Source organism: Thamnophis sirtalis, unplaced genomic scaffold (genome assembly GCF_051295495.1).
Source record: "Thamnophis sirtalis isolate CommonGarterSnake01/CBP01778 unplaced genomic scaffold, rThaSir2_p1.2 scaffold_2, whole genome shotgun sequence".
In the NCBI taxonomy this organism is placed as follows: Eukaryota; Metazoa; Chordata; class Lepidosauria; order Squamata; family Natricidae; genus Thamnophis; species Thamnophis sirtalis.
In genome coordinates, this window is record NW_028261382.1 from 164,710,317 (window position 1) to 164,727,527 (window position 17,211).

General features: G+C 39.3%; 1 protein-coding gene across 2 annotated transcripts; it reads left to right on the forward strand.

The window, feature by feature from the left end:
• The first annotated feature begins 4,830 nt into the window (after window positions 1-4,830).
• On the forward strand, window positions 4,831-10,567 carry LOC106544444 (nuclear transport factor 2-like). Of its 2 annotated transcripts, none has more exons than XM_087703871.1 (5): window positions 4,831-4,895; window positions 7,446-7,553; window positions 8,857-8,928; window positions 9,123-9,221; window positions 9,594-10,567. In XM_087703871.1, the coding sequence occupies exons 2-5, from the start codon at window positions 7,455-7,457 to the stop codon at window positions 9,705-9,707; spliced, it is 384 nt and encodes a 127-aa protein (XP_087559997.1). In that variant the 5' UTR covers window positions 4,831-4,895; window positions 7,446-7,454; the 3' UTR covers window positions 9,708-10,567. The 2 variants fall into 2 exon arrangements, with proteins under 2 accessions (XP_087559997.1, XP_087559996.1); XM_087703870.1 differs by lacking the exon at window positions 4,831-4,895 and adding an exon at window positions 5,535-5,887.
• The last annotated feature ends 6,644 nt before the right edge of the window (window positions 10,568-17,211 follow it).

Genomic DNA, 17,211 nt, shown 5'->3' on the forward strand with positions numbered 1-17,211 from the left:
CCCTTGTGGAATCTTTTGAGTTAGATGAGCTCTAAAAAGTACAGCTACTCCTTGACTTACAGCCACAATGCAGCCTAAAATTTCCATTGCCAAGCAAGACACTTCAATGAGTTGTCTTCATTTTATGACATTTTTGCCATGGTTAAGCAAATCACTGCAGTTGTTAAGCAAATCATATAGTTCAAGACTGTCAAACTCAATTTCGTTGAGGACCACATCAGGGGTATGGTTGATCTTGGGGGGGGGCAGCTGGGTGGGCGTGGCCAACTTGATGCCACTCCCCAAACTGCTGGCAGGTTTCCTCTTTGCATTGGGTAGACTGGGCCAATACTGTGCTGGCCCGATATTTCCTCTTTGCATTGGGCAGACCGGGCTGAAGCAACGTAGGCTGGCCCCTTACATTTTCCAGGCCGCCTCCATGGGCTGGATCATACCTCATTATGGGTTGGATCCAGCCCGCAGGCCTTGTGTTTGAAACCCTTGATGTAGTTGATAAGCAGATCTGGTTTCTCCATTGACTTTGTTATTGGAAGCCAGTTGGGAAGGTTAAAAATGGTGACCACATGACTCCAGGAAACTACAGCTATCATAAATATATGCCAGTGACCCAGTGGTGGGTTTCAAAAATTGTTGGAACCTACTCTGTGGGTGTGGCCTCCTTTGTGGGAGTGGCTTGCCACCCATGTGACCGAATGGGAGTGGTTTGCTGCCCATGTGACCAGATGGGAGTGGCTTGCCGCCCATGTGACCAGATATGAAATTATGAATTAGTACTTAGGTCGGTCCAAGTAGCTATTCAGAAGTTAGTGGTTAGAAGCGATCGTAAAACAAGATATGGAATTAAAACCAGAAATATTTTGTTGGCTATTTGAAAGGGAGTATAATATATATTTAATTTTACACATGTTAGCAGCTGCTGGAATTGTGTTTGCACAACAGTGGAAAAACAGAGATATGTAAATGAATAAATATTACAATGTGCAGGAATAAATAAATTGACAATTAAAATCAAGAAGGCTTTGAATACTTTTTCACGTGGGATTGGTTTTAGCAATTGCCAACGAACGGAAACAGAAAGTAGAAATCCAAAAGTATGAAAGAAAACACCAATTAGGTAAGGAAAGGTCCCTAAAATGTATAAGGAAATATTACTAGATCATTATTAATGCGTAGATAACTGCGGGACATTACATACCCACCAGTGGTGGGTTTCAAAAAAAATTTGGAACCTCTTCTGTAGATGTGGCCTGCTTTCCGGGTCCACTGGTGGAACCTCTTCTAACTAGTTCAGTAGATTTGACGAACCGGTTCTACCGAATAGGTGCGAACTGGTAGGAACCCACCTCTGCAGTGACCAAGCAACCGAATTTTGATCATGTGACCATGGTGATGTGTGAAAAACAGTCATAAGTCACATTTTTGGTGCTGCTGTAACTTTGAACAGTCACTAAACAAATGGTTGTAAGTCGAGAACTACCTGTAAATCAATAGGTAAACTTGTTTTAATGTATAGTCTGACTTGCTAGTTGTAAAGACCAGGTAGACAAGGCTGATCATAATTTGTAATTTCATTGTCAATGTTGCCTCTTGAAGGCCTTGTTTTCTTAAAGAGTTTTTATGTGTTAGAATTAGTCTTGGGCTCAAGAGCTCATGGTTAGGTTCTTGCCTAGCGCCTTCTGACTAAATATTCCACAGCATCAGGAAATGCTCAAGGATCCCCACCTACCAGCGTATGCAATAATCCTGGATCTTATTTAAGCATCAAATGGATATTTCATTTTGGTGGCAGCATCTGACGGAGGTCTTGTTAGGCCTGCATGTGTCCGTGTGTAGCCGATTTTAGGCTAAGAAGTGTCAGGCTCTTGTTGGGTAGAAGATCACCAAGGAATGCTTGGACTTCAGGCTAGACAATTTTGCATAGTGGTTAAAAACAACAGGCTAGAAACGGGAGATCGTGAGTATCAGTCTCACCTTAGCTGGCTAACGTTGGATTAGTCAATCTCTCTCAGCCCTAGGAAGAAGACGAGAGCAGCCACTTTTAGAAAATGGTGCCAGAAAACCCACAATGGCTGGTCTATAGTTATATTAGAATTAGAATTAGAATTAGAATAAGTTTATTTATAGGCCGCCCTTTTCCCTGAGGGGACTCAGGGCGGCTAACAACTTATATGGGAGGGGATACATACAATGACATATAACATAACATGTAATTAAAAAATAAGCAACATTCATTCAGCATTCGGGTGGGGGCGCATTATAATCTTTACCCCCAGGCCTGACGGGATAGCCAGATCTTGAGGGCTGTGCGGAAGGTCTGAAGGGTGGTGAGGGTACGAATCTCCACGGGGAGATCGTTCCAAAGGGTCGGAGCTGCTACTGAAAAGGCTCTCCTCCGCGTAGTGGCCAGCCGGCACTGGCTGGCGGATGGCACTCGGAGGAGGCCTAATCTATGAGATCTAATGGGTCTTGAGGAGGTAATTGGCAGGAGGCGGTCTCCCAAGTACCCAGATCCACTACCATGAAGGGCTTTGTAGGTGGTAAGAAGCACCTTGAAGCGCACACGGAGGTCTACAGGTAGCCAGCGCAGCTCGCGGAGGATAGGTGTTATGTGGGCGAACCGAGGCGCACCCACAATCACTCGCGCGGCCCCATTCTGGACTAGCTGAAGCCGCCGGGTGCTCTTCAAGGGCAGCCCCATCACAACTCATACAGGAGCCCTGGTGGTGCAGTGATTAGAAGACAGTATAGCAGGCTAATTCATCAGGCCTCATTCTGATCTGCAAATGCTTCTAGATTTGCTAAATGTAGATTTCAACAGGTTACAAGACTGCATACAAATCAGAATTGAACACCAGTATCTTTTATTATTATGACAAATGTTAACTGCTGGTGCAGTGGTTAGAAGGCAGTATTTCAGACTAACTCACTGCTCATTCCAGGAATTCGATCCTCACTGGCTCAAGGTTGACTCAGCCTTCTATCCTTCCAAGGTCAGTAAAATGAGGACTCAGTGTTGGGGACAATAGGCTGACTCTCTAAACTGCTTAGAGCAGGGGTGTCAAACTCGTGACATGTCATGTGATGTATTGCAAGTTCCCCCCTTCACTAAACCAGAGGTGGGCGTGGCCAGTGTGTCATACATCCGGCCAGCAAGGTGCGAGTTTGACACCCCTGGCTTAGAGAGTGCTGTAAAGCACTATGAAATGGCATGTAAGTGCTATTGCTACCAGGAATCCATATTGATTTGAAGGTACCCACAAACAACTTTAAAAAAAAAATGACAAGGGCAAACAATCTCCATTATAATATCCAGAATGTTGTAGGGCTTCATTCATACAGACACTAGGAGTTGAACTCAAACTTGAAGATATCTTTGGCTTTATACCAATCCATGTTGAGTGGTTTTCTAACAGGTAAATTGTGTAAGACAGTAAGTTATCCAACTTTCATGGTGCTCCTGCAAGATTCCTTTGCCCAGTGAGATTCCAGAAGGAAAGTTCTAGCAAACGACATCAACCATTCTCCCAGATGTAGATCAGATGCTGTGTAAGAAGTAGGAAACCTTATTTATTCTTGAATTATTTCTAAAAGAGTGATGAAAAAACAATTCGATCTTGGGGAATGCTGCAATGGTCATAAATGTGAACAATGGTCATTAGTCAATTTTTCAGTCCTGTTGTAACTTCAAAAGGTTACAAATGGTTGCAAATCAAGGACTCCCTGTACAGTACTCAAGTTAGTTATTACCTAGAGAAAACGAGATGCAATATATAATCCTAATAAGGATACACACACTAGGTAGCATTTCTGCAGCCTGCAAGAATTATATTAGAAGCAGTGTCAAGCATCAGCATGATAAGGATGATAAAGAAGATGCTAGCCTGTTCGGAAATGGACAGACTAAGGCTAAAAATAAAAAATAAAGGAGATACAGAATATTATGCAACGTGGGATAGATTCTACAAATGGTTAGAAACGAGGTAGAAGTTGGAATGCGAAAGAATCAGGATAGGTGAACATGGAAAGATACTATGTATGTATGAGAATGTAGGTATTAGAATGATAGATAACTTGACATTTTAGAATATGATGGTCAAAAATAAATGCATGACACTAGCGCTGTTTAAAATAGTATATATGTTATTTGTTTTTACTTTTGTTTGATGGCAAGTGGAATGCCAGGAAAATTACACCATATTCAATATATTTATATGTAAACAATAAATATATATATATATTTAAAAAAGCATCAGCGTTATTCCAAACCTCTATTTTTTGACGTACTAACATTTAGTGTAACTGCATCCAGAAATGCCTTCTTTTACTCTTTTAATTTATTCCAAAAATGGCAGTACGGTCATTCTTTAATGCAAAATTTCTTATTTGCAAACCAAGAAATTCAATTTCAAATGATCGACTGAATTCAGCAGATCTTAGAGATTATACAACTGATACTACTACTACTACTTACTACTACTACCTACTAACTACTACTAACTAACTAACTAACTACTAACTACTACTACCTACTACTACCTACTACCTACTACCTACTACCTACTACCTACTACCACTACTACCACTACTACTACTACTACTACTACTACTACTACTACTACTACTACTACTACTACTACTACTACTACTACTACTACAGCAACCATTCCGGCTGAAAACAAAATCAGCACAGAAATCAAACGGAAACGTCCCGCCTGCGAAGTACTTTCATTTAAGAGCTGGCGGTCAAGGCCACCATTGGATGAACTAGGCGTGACGTATCCGATTTCTGCCGCTCGCCCGGAACGCCACCTGCTGGCGGTCGAGCGTTAAGGCCTACTGACCGAAACTTAATGGGCTGATAAACTTGGAAGGAAGAGCGCGATTTACCCTTTCCTGTGAGTTGCACCTTCTAACGTGACTTCGTTCCGTATTTTTACCTAGTTACAAACGGGGGGGACGGGGGGGGGGGACGGACGACCGTTCCGATCTCGTGCGCTTTTCATGCCGTGCTTGCCTGCTCCAATTTCTGAAAGATCCCTTTGCGCTTCTCAGCCGATCCACTGGCTGAATCCTTCCCCCCAATCCAAGGGAAGTGCCCCATTTCCCCTTCTTCTCCAGGATGCTGGCGATAGGCGAGGATAAAAGCAGATGGCAGCGCAGGTGTACAACGGGTACATTGTTCGAGCCACTTTGGTGGTGCCTGGAGTGATTGGCGTGCAAACGGCGGCGTGGGTGCAGGATTAGCGGAGGTCTGCATACCTTAAAGAGTATGTGTGGCTTTCCACAAAACAGCATCCAAGAAAAGGACAACCGTGAAATTGAAAGGTTTAAGCAGGGTGTTGTTTTTTTTAAACTTGGCCACCAAGATGACTAAACGTCAGCTGCCAGAATTCACACATTTTAAAAGTGGCCAGATTGGAGAAACGCTGCTTCCAACTGTCTATGGAGATTCTCACTCGTGCAGGTTCCAAAAGGGCAACTGGACTTTCTTTTCTTTTGAAAATGAAAAGCAAAACTTTTTTTTAAAGAGAAAAGAATCGTCTTCGTTGCCTTTTGGGAAAAGCACCTTTTGAGGCGCTGCTTTTCACGTTCGCCAGACCCTGCAATGTTTTTCTAGGCGCCAAGGAGTTTGGTGGCCTCCAGCAGTTGCAAACCATCTTCGCCCGCCAGCTTCCGCCTGCTCCGGGTAGACGCGCCCCGCGGCATTCAGAGAATGGGGAGAGCGGTTCTAGGAAATACAATCGCTAATACGCAAGCCCAAGGATAGTGTGTGTTTTTTCAAGATTAACGGGAAAGTGCCTGTTCTGTTCATTCAACATGCTGAGCCAAAGCCAAACAGCCGCTTTTGCGGGACGTGTGAATCCAATGGATCTACAGCTTCTTCAGAGTTCGGTGCAAGTTTTTAGTATGAAATCCTACTGGGTTAAATGGGATTTACTCATATCTAGGAATTCTGTCAGCGTTGCAATAGTAAACATGCTTGCATGGTATTGGAATTTACTTTCAACTAAATAATTATAACAGCCTGAGACTTGGTTTCATAAAACACGGATAGGGTTACTTATGGTTAAATTGGTCGATTTTTAAGCAAACCCTTTCACATGTAGATGTTATAACGGAAAAGCTTATATGTTAGTTGTAATTCTAGGCTGATCTGGTTGCCAGCATTTTAATACAGGAGACTTAATTTATTGTTTATCTATTAAAAATGGATTATATATATTGAGCAAATATTGAGGGCTTGCAGTACAATTCTTCCAATTAAATTTTATCAATACAATCAAAGATCAGCAATACCAAAAAGAATAAAACAAGAAAGGCAAGATAAATATACCATCCAGCCTGAAAACCTTATCACTTATTTACTACTTGTAGCTGCATTTTCACTGCAGTTACAGCCTCGCTTTCTTCAGGTAGATAAAAAGGCAGCTCTTGTAAATCCAATAGACTAAGTATAGAAAATTTGTTTTTGATTGAAATTTGGAGAAATGTCTTTATCATTAAGGAAATTTTGACAGTAGAACCAGTTAGTTGGGAGATGGCAGGCTTGATCTAACTGAAGTCTTCTGGAAAAGTCTCAACGACCATCTTTGAAGATGTTTGATTTCCAAACTCTCTTTGTGAAGCATAGGATTTAGTCTACAAGAACCAGCAATAGAGGAGCGCCAGGGAATCCAATACTACATAAAATACCACCTGTTGTACTCTCCTCAAATTAAAACAAAATATGCTTGAAATCTGAGAACCTTGACACATTTTACAAGATTCCAGGGATCTAGTCCATAATTTCAGGATAAATTTTTAGCTACATTGGGAAAAAAATGAGAGTAAAAGATACCTGGGATTTGAAAATATTGTTCACGTCTCCCAGTTGCCATAAACTATCATTTACAGATTGCAGTGCTGCGCTGGACATACTGATTTACCTGGACAATGTATTACCTGCCACTTTAACATTTCTGGGTGATTAAATCATGACAAATGCCATTAAAAAAGTAAGGAAAGTAAGCATGAAAAATCAAAACAAATACTGAAGATTTAAATGCTCAAAAATTTATACATATGTTTTAGGCTCTTAGAACAGAATGCACAAACCAAGATTTTATGACTATGGGCTTCTTACTAATCCAGAATTAAAACAATCAATTTTCAAATTCCTGGTTAGAATCATAATATAAAATCAACAGGAAAGAGTTAGTTAGAAGAGTTGGCGCATATATCAGGACTAATTTTAAGTACATATACTGTCTGACATGAGTGATTCAAATTTTGTAGAGTTCTATATGTTCTTTCATTTAACTTCAGTGTGATTGAAAGATATTTTAGTATATTTATACCAGCAGACTTGGTTCTACATAAGGTGAGATTGCAATTACCTTGCTTGGTTTTCAACCGGTATTTGCATTTTAGTAATAAAGAATGTCCTCTTTTTTTTCTCTTTGCAGGTCTACAAAATGGCGGAAAGACCTATGTGGGAACAAATTGGAACAAGTTTTGTACAGCTGTATTATCAACAGTTTGATACCAATAGGGAACAATTAGGTGCCCTTTATGTATGTATAGTAACATCTCTTTGTCCAAAACAGTGATTATTCCTGTTGATGCAATGAATGGATTACTGGCTTGGGGTGCTGTTGTTTCTACTAAAGCAGCGAAAGTTGTAATTCAAAGCCCTCATTCCCAACCCAGGCATTAATTGAGTAATTTCAAGCAATTGGATGGAAAACAGCTACAGGTAGTCCTTGACTTATGACCGATTCTCAGCAAGTGTTTGAAATTACAGTAGTTACCCTCCTATTGCACCCAGTTCAGAATTCTGAAGCCCAGCCTCTCCCCCTGAAGTCATATGACCATGTTTTGGGCACTGGGCAAGGTAACCCACATTTATAGCCAGTTGCAGCATCCTGTAGTCAAGTGACCATGATTTACAATGTTTTTGCCGAAAACCAGTGTTTACTTCCATTTTTGGGCAAAAATGCCCCATAGCTTCACAAAAGAAGTTGTATAATTGATTGGTCACGTGAATAACTTACTGTACTTTATGACCATCAAGAGTTATGACCATAATGGGCAGGCTCTATTAGGTTGATAAATTGAGGGCTGTCTGTAGTTGCTTCACTTTTAAGTTATTTTGCTTCATGCTGGCCAGAGTAGAAGTTTGGAAGCTTGTACTCAATAGGCAGTTTAGCCTTTGTGTTTATAACTCACATTTTTGGGGGGAGTTGGCATGGCTGGTGAGCTCTTACTAGCTGCTCTGAGAGATTGGGCTAGTTTGGTTTGAAATCCAACTCCTTTTTATTGCTTTCGGTCCATGTCCATTATATTAGCATCCTTTTTGCTGCTACACTATATATTTGCAACCATTAACACTGTGAGTGTGCCAAATGGAGATTAAATCTAGAAACCAGAATGAACTTTTTTAAAAAAAAATTTCTGGAGAGGGACGTATAGGCTAAACGTTTAAGAACTTTCTGTCAAGTGATGAATGGAGGAGTCGAAGATGTCAGTGGCAAAAAATGGATATTGGTACATATGTTTCTGTTTTCATTTTTGGTATCTCTTTCCTCTCTCTCCAGCTCCTTTCTTTCTCTTTCTCTTCAGATAAGAATCATTTCTATATATCATTCTGAGGTCCAATATGTAGAAAATATTGGAAAAGTTCTTGGGAGAGTAGGTGGCTAGTTCATTGAGAATTTCATGGCCAAGACTAGAGCTGTGCCTAGATCTGAGATTATTGAAAGCCCACATGGAGTTTGCAAGAATGATCTGTCTAGATCTGTGATTATTTATCTGTATGTTTTCTTTCCTTTGATAATTTCAATACACATGGTACTGAAAGGTGTCCCTGTTTTACAGACAGATGCTTCCTGTTTGTCTTGGGAAGGCCAACAGTTCCAAGGAAAAGCTTCAATTATGGAAAAATTGATGGTATGTTATTTATCAGCTAAAATATATAATTGATCAATATTATCTGTAACATTTCATTCCAAATAATTATTTGGAACATGCTTCTTATTGGGAAGGTCAGATAAGAGTCCTTGTGGACTCCCTTGTTTTCTATGGATATGTGGTATCTTTTTAGGTCTTAATGATGGTGGTTTTTTGTTTTTTTTTGATAACAGACTCTTCCTTTCCAAAAAATTCAGCATAATATAACATCCCAGGATCATCAGCCAGCTCCTGACAATTGTATCCTTAGTATGGTTGTTGGCCAATTGAAGGTAAGATTTGTTATTGTTTTATCTTTGGTTAAGATCTGTTCAAAGCTTCTAAGATTTAACATAAAACTGTGAATATTAAGGCATCCAGAATGCATTTAATGTTGTATTAACTGTTACATAAACAGAAACTGTTTTTCTCGACATATGTTAGTTGCAATATAATGCATACACTAGCTTTATCAAAATATCACATAAGATTCAGAACAATCTTATCAAAGGCGTTAAATCCTTTTGATGTGTTTCTGTTGAAATCATTGAGCTTCAAAAATGCATTCTTTTGCTTGCTATTGTTTTCTATCATATTTAAATTACTGTGTGGAATGTATTTATGTGTTAAACCACTAACATTAAGCTTGTATTCTTTCACGGTAGGTAGACAATGATCCAGTAATGGGATTCCACCAGATGTTTGTTCTCAAAAACATGAATGACAAATGGGTTTGTTCTAATGACATATTTAGGTTGGCTCTGTATAATTTTGCCTGAAATTTCTGCTCTTGGTTTACACACTACAAATATCATATTAATGTTGGCTTTTAAGTGTGTCTGAGTTATTTTCTTTCTGTAACTGCAACTGAAAAGCATTTATCTATTAATTGAAATAATTTTAAATAGTTGCAGTATTACATACCCTTTAATGTAAAACATTTAATACTTTATGAGAAAATAGTTTGTCCATTTTAACTATATGAAGCTTGTGGAGATAACATGGTGTATCAGTGTATACACATTTCTTATACAAACAACAGTTTGGCAATAAAATAATCTGCATGCAGTTTTAGTGAACCAAAAAGATTTGTTATGTCTAAATGCCCTTTTTTCACATGATTCAAATTTAATAATATTTTCATGTTATTTCTTAACAATGTAATGTTTACTTTAAAAAAGTAATCCTTGTTTGTTGCAAATGTTCTGTAGCCATGTACATATAGATGTTAATTCATGTAAGGGTCTCAGTGATGTAACAGCACATACCGTAACTGAAAACTGAAGCTGACTATACTGATATTGTAAATCACCATAAGAAAAAGAAATATGATCCCTTCTATATTACAAGACTCAATTCAAGTGCAAAGATGAAAACTTCCCATCCACAATATTGATTTAGCTTAAAGACCCTGGAGTCATGTAGTTATTCCTTCAAAATGGTAGCAAAGAAGTCACGGAACATCTGCATCCATCCTCTTTCAACTGCATCTTCGTAGTACTTTGTTTTTGAACAAAAATCCCTTCCACATATAATGTAGCAAACAAAACCCCTTCAATTTACACCATTCTGTTTTCACTTTATTAAAAAAATAATGTTGAATGCAGTTTCTAAAGTAAGATGCCTACTCATAGGAAATAAAATAACTTCCAGGGCTGGGCTGCTAGGGGTTCACAGGGAAAACCTCTAGCTAAGATTCTGTATGTTCGGAGAACCGCCAAATCCCACTCCTGGCTGAGCCCTCCCCTCCCAGGAGTTCCCATGTGGCCTGTTTTGGATGCAGGTAAGTGCAAGGCGTGCGCGGAGGCTCGGGAGGGCAAAAAACAGACCTACTGGAACTTTGGGAACCTCCCCAGGTTCCAGAGGGCTTCTGGAACCTGGGGAGGCCGTTTTCACCCTCCCAGAGGCTCAAGGAAAGTATCCGGAGCCTGGGGAGGGCACCCCCCCCCCCCCCGGTCGACCGTGGTGCAGGACAATGACTAGGCCACGCCTACCCACGCAACAACCGGGCAGAGAACCCCTTGCTAAAAAATTTGAAGATTTTTGCTTAGATCATAAGAATATAAACATGCAGTTAATTCGTAGTAATTCAGTTGCATGTTGTACCTTGTTTTCTGAGCAGTGAGATGTTTGAAGTAGTTTCTTTTTCAGGTTTAGTTTCCTTTGGAAAGAGATTGCCGAAGACTAGCTTGCATTTTATTATTTATATTTATTAAGAGAGGTGCAATGTTTGCCACCTAAATATTATGATGGAACGCCAATGCATGTCTCTGAAATTGGATTTAGAAGGAACCATCTAACATTGCAAAATGCTTGCAGTGGTTAAAACACAGCCTTCTGCTCCATTGCAATCTCTAACTCAGACGTTGCGTTATTTACCCTTTGCTTAGAAAAAGCAGAAAGGTGGCTTTTAAATGTTTTTTTTAAAGACTGTTGATTTGAAGGCAGCAAAATAAATAATGTTTCTTCATTTACCATGATATTTTTTCCCCCAAAAATATGAACCCTGATGTTAGGCCTCTTATTTTTTGCTAATCCATGATTCCAAGGAAAGATATGTTTCAGGAAAAAGAAATGCAGCTTATCTTTATTTCTATTATATAACAGAGCCAGTCTATTCTACATAACAAAGATCTACCTCCTTCAGGCAGAGCCATAATAGGAATCCCAAAGCCCTTTCATTACATCATCACGCAGCAACAGCTCAACCAAACTTGGGATTCAAAAGACAACCTACAGAGTTGCCCCTGCATGGCCCCATGGGAGTCTGACAACCAAGCTCAAATTCAATAGCTCAGAGAGGGCATAAAACCCAGGGACTCTCAGCATCTCTCCACTTTTTTCTTCAGGATCTTCACAAGGAATGTGATCCCCTTCTTCCCCCAGGACCTCAAACCATGTGATCCTGTCCACCATTAAAAACCATCTTTAGAAATAGCCACTATGTTTCCAGTGTCTTTCTCCCCACTTGGAACTGAACCCAGAAGGACATTTCTTCCAACAATGGGTTGAGAACAGAGCATTGTTAATTTCAGTAGATGTTCCTCTTGATTCTTACATATATGCTGGCCACCTCCCCATTTAGAAACCATATGAAGTGTCAGCATCCATGTATTTCTATATCTGCTATAGAAAAAGTACATACAAGTGGGATGCTGATTGGCCCACATCCTCTTATCTTATTGCTCCAAATTTAGAGCCATTTTTAGACTGGCCAAATGCATGGACTGGAAGAAAGGGTGAGGACCCCCTCCCCAATTGTGAATGATGCCTCCTGTTAGAAGATTACAGCTTGAATATTTGACTGTCCAATGGACTTCTCACAAGAGAACTTTCTCACCCGAGTTATTTGTAGATTCTCCAAATAGATAGGTATATTAATAGGTATATTAGTTACATATATATCTCAAAAACAAGTTAAACTGAAGCTATAGGTTGTTGTCCTTCTTTGAATGCACATTATCCCTGATTCAACGTGTGGCTTCAGTACAGAGATGTCCCCAGAGGAAAAAAATAATTGAATCTTTTGGTTTAATAATGAAAACTGTTGGTAGGGGTTAGCAAACCAAAGAAACATACAACGTACTTTAAAAAAAATCCATATACTTTGGTTTGAAACTTGTCCAGCATTTTTCAAAAGCCAAACTATTCTAAATACTGTAACTTAAACCATCACATCACTCAACTCTTCCTATTTTTGTCATCAACTGTAACTGAAGAAGATATTAATTATGTGCTTTGACTCTTCCTTCATTGAACTCTCTCCCTTAATGCCGGCCTCTGCGGTCATATAACAATTATGTAACTTTGCAAAAGTTGGAAAATAGTTATTAGAAAGTAGGTCTGTCTATATCATAGTTAAACCAGCTGTTGTCCACCTCAGCCCAGCAGACGTACAGCTGTTGACTTTGAAGCATGCTTGGACAGATGAGTGGACAACTGCCAGTCTCTTTGAGTGATACCAGCAGTTCATTCAGTGATTATCCTTTTTTTTATAAACTTTATTGCTTTCTGCAGTGGCCAATTTTGGCTATGTTCAATACTGTCTTTGATTTATTTCTTAGTGGTTCTCACTCTCTCTTATTTGTCCTCTTGTGAGTAGCCTAAAGGGAGGTGGCGGGGGAGAGAATGTGTGTGGTGGCAAACAACCTGTACTATGTCATGGGAAACATAACTTTCTCAAGGTGAGTTGAAGGGGTGACATCAGAATAGGGCCCTTAGGTTCAAATAAGTGCCACCTCTTTAGTTGAAAAGCTGATCAATTTTCACATTTGCTCACTGGCTGCTCTTTGGGATAAGAGTTTGAAAAGGCACTGTTAAACAGATCAGTATCTTTGTAAACGCCACCATCAATGCTGTCTTGGTTACAAAATGAATTAACTTAATTTCATATATCACCGTTCAGAACCACATGCCTCTCGAAGATGAGGTGTCTATTTTGATAAATGATACTGGTTGTTCGTATATGGATAGGATTCTTTCTTGGGGATACTCCTGCAATTTTCAAGTAGGTATGTTAGAAAGTAGTTCTCAAAAAGCCAAACTAATGCCATTAGAGTTATTTCTTTACCATTGCACAGTAGCAAGAAACCAGTGTAGATCAATTAGAATGGAATGTAAGGACAAATGTTATGTCAATTAAAAAGTAACAACTTAGGCTATTCCTTAAAAAAAATAAAACCTGAAAATTCTAGAACTAAATGTGCTCTAATAGCTTTTATACCTGATTATAAAAAATGTTCCATCCCTCCATGAGGTTGATTGCCCCTCAGTCCTCAGTGATTTTGCCTTGCGTGCTAAATAAAAATTTGGACTCTGAATTGTGGTGTGTGGTGTTTTGACCTGAGCAAGGAAGGAATTCTTTCAACAGTATTTTTCCAGCAAGTAAATAGAGAAAGATACATGGATATATTTATATGTGCATATAATACTGAAATAAGGGTACAAAAGTATAATTTTGTTACATTTTGAGATCTCCACTGGTAGCAACTAATAACTTCAAGAACCTTGCTATCTGGAAAATTCTACCACATTAAGAAAATAGGTAAAAGTGACAATTCAACAGAGCTATTAAACTGACTAAATAATTTTCAGATATATTTTTTTCTATTCTTAACTTTATTTTCAACAATCATGTTTCCCTTGTGCTATTCTGATAAAATGAAATAGATCTTTGACTAAACCTAACTATTATTATTTTTTTAAAAAAATTAAGATGCTTTAAATATTTTATTGTTTCACCCTATTTACAATACAATAGCAGAGTTGGAAGGGACCTTAGAGGTCTTCTAGTCCAATCCCCTGCCTAGGCAGGAAACCCAATACTGTTCCAGACAAATGGCTATCCAACATCTTCTTAAAGACTTGCAGTGTTGGGGCATTCACAACTTCTGGAGGCAAGCTGTTCCACTGATTAATTGTTCTGTCAGGAAATTTCTCCTCAGTTCTAAGTTGCTTCTCTCCTTGATTAATTTCCACCCATTGCTTCTTCTTCTACCCTCAGGTGCCTTGGAAAATAGTTTGACTCCCTCTTCTTTGTGGCAACCCCTGAGATATTGGAACACTGCTATCATGTTTCCCCTAGTCCTTCTTTCTATTAAACTAGACATACACAGTTCCTGCAACTGTTCTTCATATGTTTTAGTCTCCAGTCCCCTAATCATCTTTGTTGCTCTTCTCTGCACTCTTTCTAGAGTCTCCACATCTTTTCTACATCGTGGTGACTAAAACTGAATGCAGTATTCCAAGTGTGGCCTTACCAAGGCATTATAAAATGGTATTACCACTCATGTGATCTTGATTCTATCCTTCTGTTTATGCAGCCTAGAACTGTGTTGGCTTTTGGGGCAGCTGCTGCACACTGCTGGCTCATATTTAAATGGTTGTCCACTAGGACTCCAAGATCCCCTTCACAGTTACTACTGTTGAGCAAGGTACCACCTATACTGTACCTGTGCATTTCGTTTTTGTTGCCTAAATGTAGAACCTTACTCTTTTCACCATTGAATTTCAATTTATTAGATATTGCCCAGTGTTCAAGTTTGTCAAGATCCTTCTGTATCGTTAGCCTATCTTCTGGAGTGTTGGCTATTCCTGCCAGCTTGGTATCATCTGCAAATTTGATGAATTCCCCATTTATTCCCTTATCCAAATAATTGATGAAGATGTTGAAGAATACTGGGCACGAAACAGAGCCTTGGGGTACTCCACTGCATACTTCCCTCCATGAAGATGCAATTCCATTGAGGACTACACGTTAAGTGCGGTTGGTCAGCCAGTTACAAATCCATCTGGTGGTGAGGCTGTCTAACCTACATTTTTCTACTTTATCTAGTAGTAGGTTATGATCTACCTTATCAAATGCCTTACTGAAGTCCAAGTAAACTATATCGACGGCATTCCTCTGGTTCCCTAATTTTGTCACATTATCAAAGAATGCAATAAGATTAGTCTGGCATGATCTGTTTTTGACAAACCCATGTTGGCTTTTGGCTATTACTTTGTTTGCTTCTAGGTGTTTGCTAATTTGTTGCTTGATTATCTTTTCCAGAATCTTTCCTGGTATTGAGGTCAGGCTGATAGGTCTGTAGTTTTCTGGATCTGTTTTTTTACATAATTTAATGAGGGTTCTTTTGAAACAGCATATTTGGAAGGAAATTAACACATCTATATATCAGGTGCCATTCATATATTCTGGAATATAAGATTATAAAATAGATATAAGTACTATTGTAAACAATAATCTTGGATTATAGATTTCTTCCTGTGGATAAAATATTTCTACTAATGTACTCATTGAAATGAAATTTTAAGATATTCCTCGTTGATTAAGACATCACAGAAAATATGTTTCTTGTACCAAGCTTTGACATTAAAGGAAGATGCAGTATCTTAACATCAAGGATGAATTTGTGAAATTGTTTAGTTTTGGAAAAGCAAGTATCCCATCACAAAACACAAAGGATAAATTCTCTTCCCCTCCCCCCAATTGTTTGCATACAATATCAGTTGGACTTTCCTCATTTTGGTTAGTTGAAATGATTTTTTAAAAGAAACTGGATAAGAAGCAGTTTCAGACTTACTTCTATCCACTCACCTTTACAGTCCAGAAAACTAGAGTGGGTCCTTCCTGAGACATTTATCAGGTGTCCATTGCTTCTACAGGCTAAGCTGCCACTTATCTGATTATTGCCTAATCTGTGGTTGTTTTTTCTGTCTCCCAGATCATTCCCACATCCCATTAGAGTTAGATACTCTTTTCTATTGAAACAATTTGTCAGTTCTTGGTATGCTTTTTGTCCCATTAACCTTGTTCATCTGAGGCAGGGGTCCTCAAACTATGGCCTGGGTGCCAGATATGGCCCGCTGAAGCCATTAATCCAGCCTGCGGGGGACCACAAGGCTGCCCCACCCACGTCGCCCCGCCTACCTGCCAGCTGCCACCTACCTTCTGGAGGCCAGGGTGGCCAGAAACGGGCCCATTTTTCCCCTCCCCGCCCTCCAGAGAGAGGGAGGGAGAGCGAGAGTGAGACACACACACACACACACACACACACACACACACACACACACACACACACGTCTCTCATACACACCCCAGGGCAGCCACATCCCTTCACTAACCTCCTTTCCACCCCAGGCACAAAACAAATTAAAATGCATGTTTATTGTTTGGACTGCTACATTAGCCACACCCATCTGGTCACATGACCACCTAGCCATGCCCACCCAGCTGGTCCGGCCCCCCAACAGACCGAGGGACCATGAATTGGCCCCGTTTAAAAAGTTTGAGGACCCCTGATCTAAGGTATATGGAGAACTCTCTATTTTCAGGAGCTAACACAACACTGAAGGAAATAAAAATTAAGTAATCTTAGGGTTAAGTTGGGGAGAGATCACCCAGGATCAGGACTATCTATGTGTAATTAAGAATTGACACTGACTTTCTAAGACTTAAATCTATCAAAATGTTAGTACAGATCTTGGGACAATTCAATTTTATGCACAGAACTAAATAAGGTGGGTACTGTGATAAAAGCATTCCAGTACAATGAGATTCTGGACAATAATTTCTGTTTAACAATGATATGTGTACAGTTAATAAATTCTTCCTCATTCGCTGCTTTGAAGAATTTGGAAGCCTCCATATTTGGGGATTCAGGTAAGGGAAAAAAGAAGGGGAATATTCAGTTGTACAAAAAGAATTTGAGTTTTTTTGACAATTATTTTTATATTTCTATTTATAATAAAACTTACAATCTGTCTTTTCCAGTAAGGTTCACA

Coding starts and splice junctions, on each gene's coding strand:
- LOC106544444 (XM_087703871.1), top strand. CDS start 7,455: ATGGCGGAAAGACCTATGTGGGAACAAATTGGAACAAGTTTTGTACAG. Junction 7,554..8,856: donor AACAATTAGGTGCCCTTTAT/GTATGTATAGTA, acceptor CCTGTTTTACAG/ACAGATGCTTCCTGTTTGTC. Junction 8,929..9,122: donor CAATTATGGAAAAATTGATG/GTATGTTATTTA, acceptor TTTTGATAACAG/ACTCTTCCTTTCCAAAAAAT.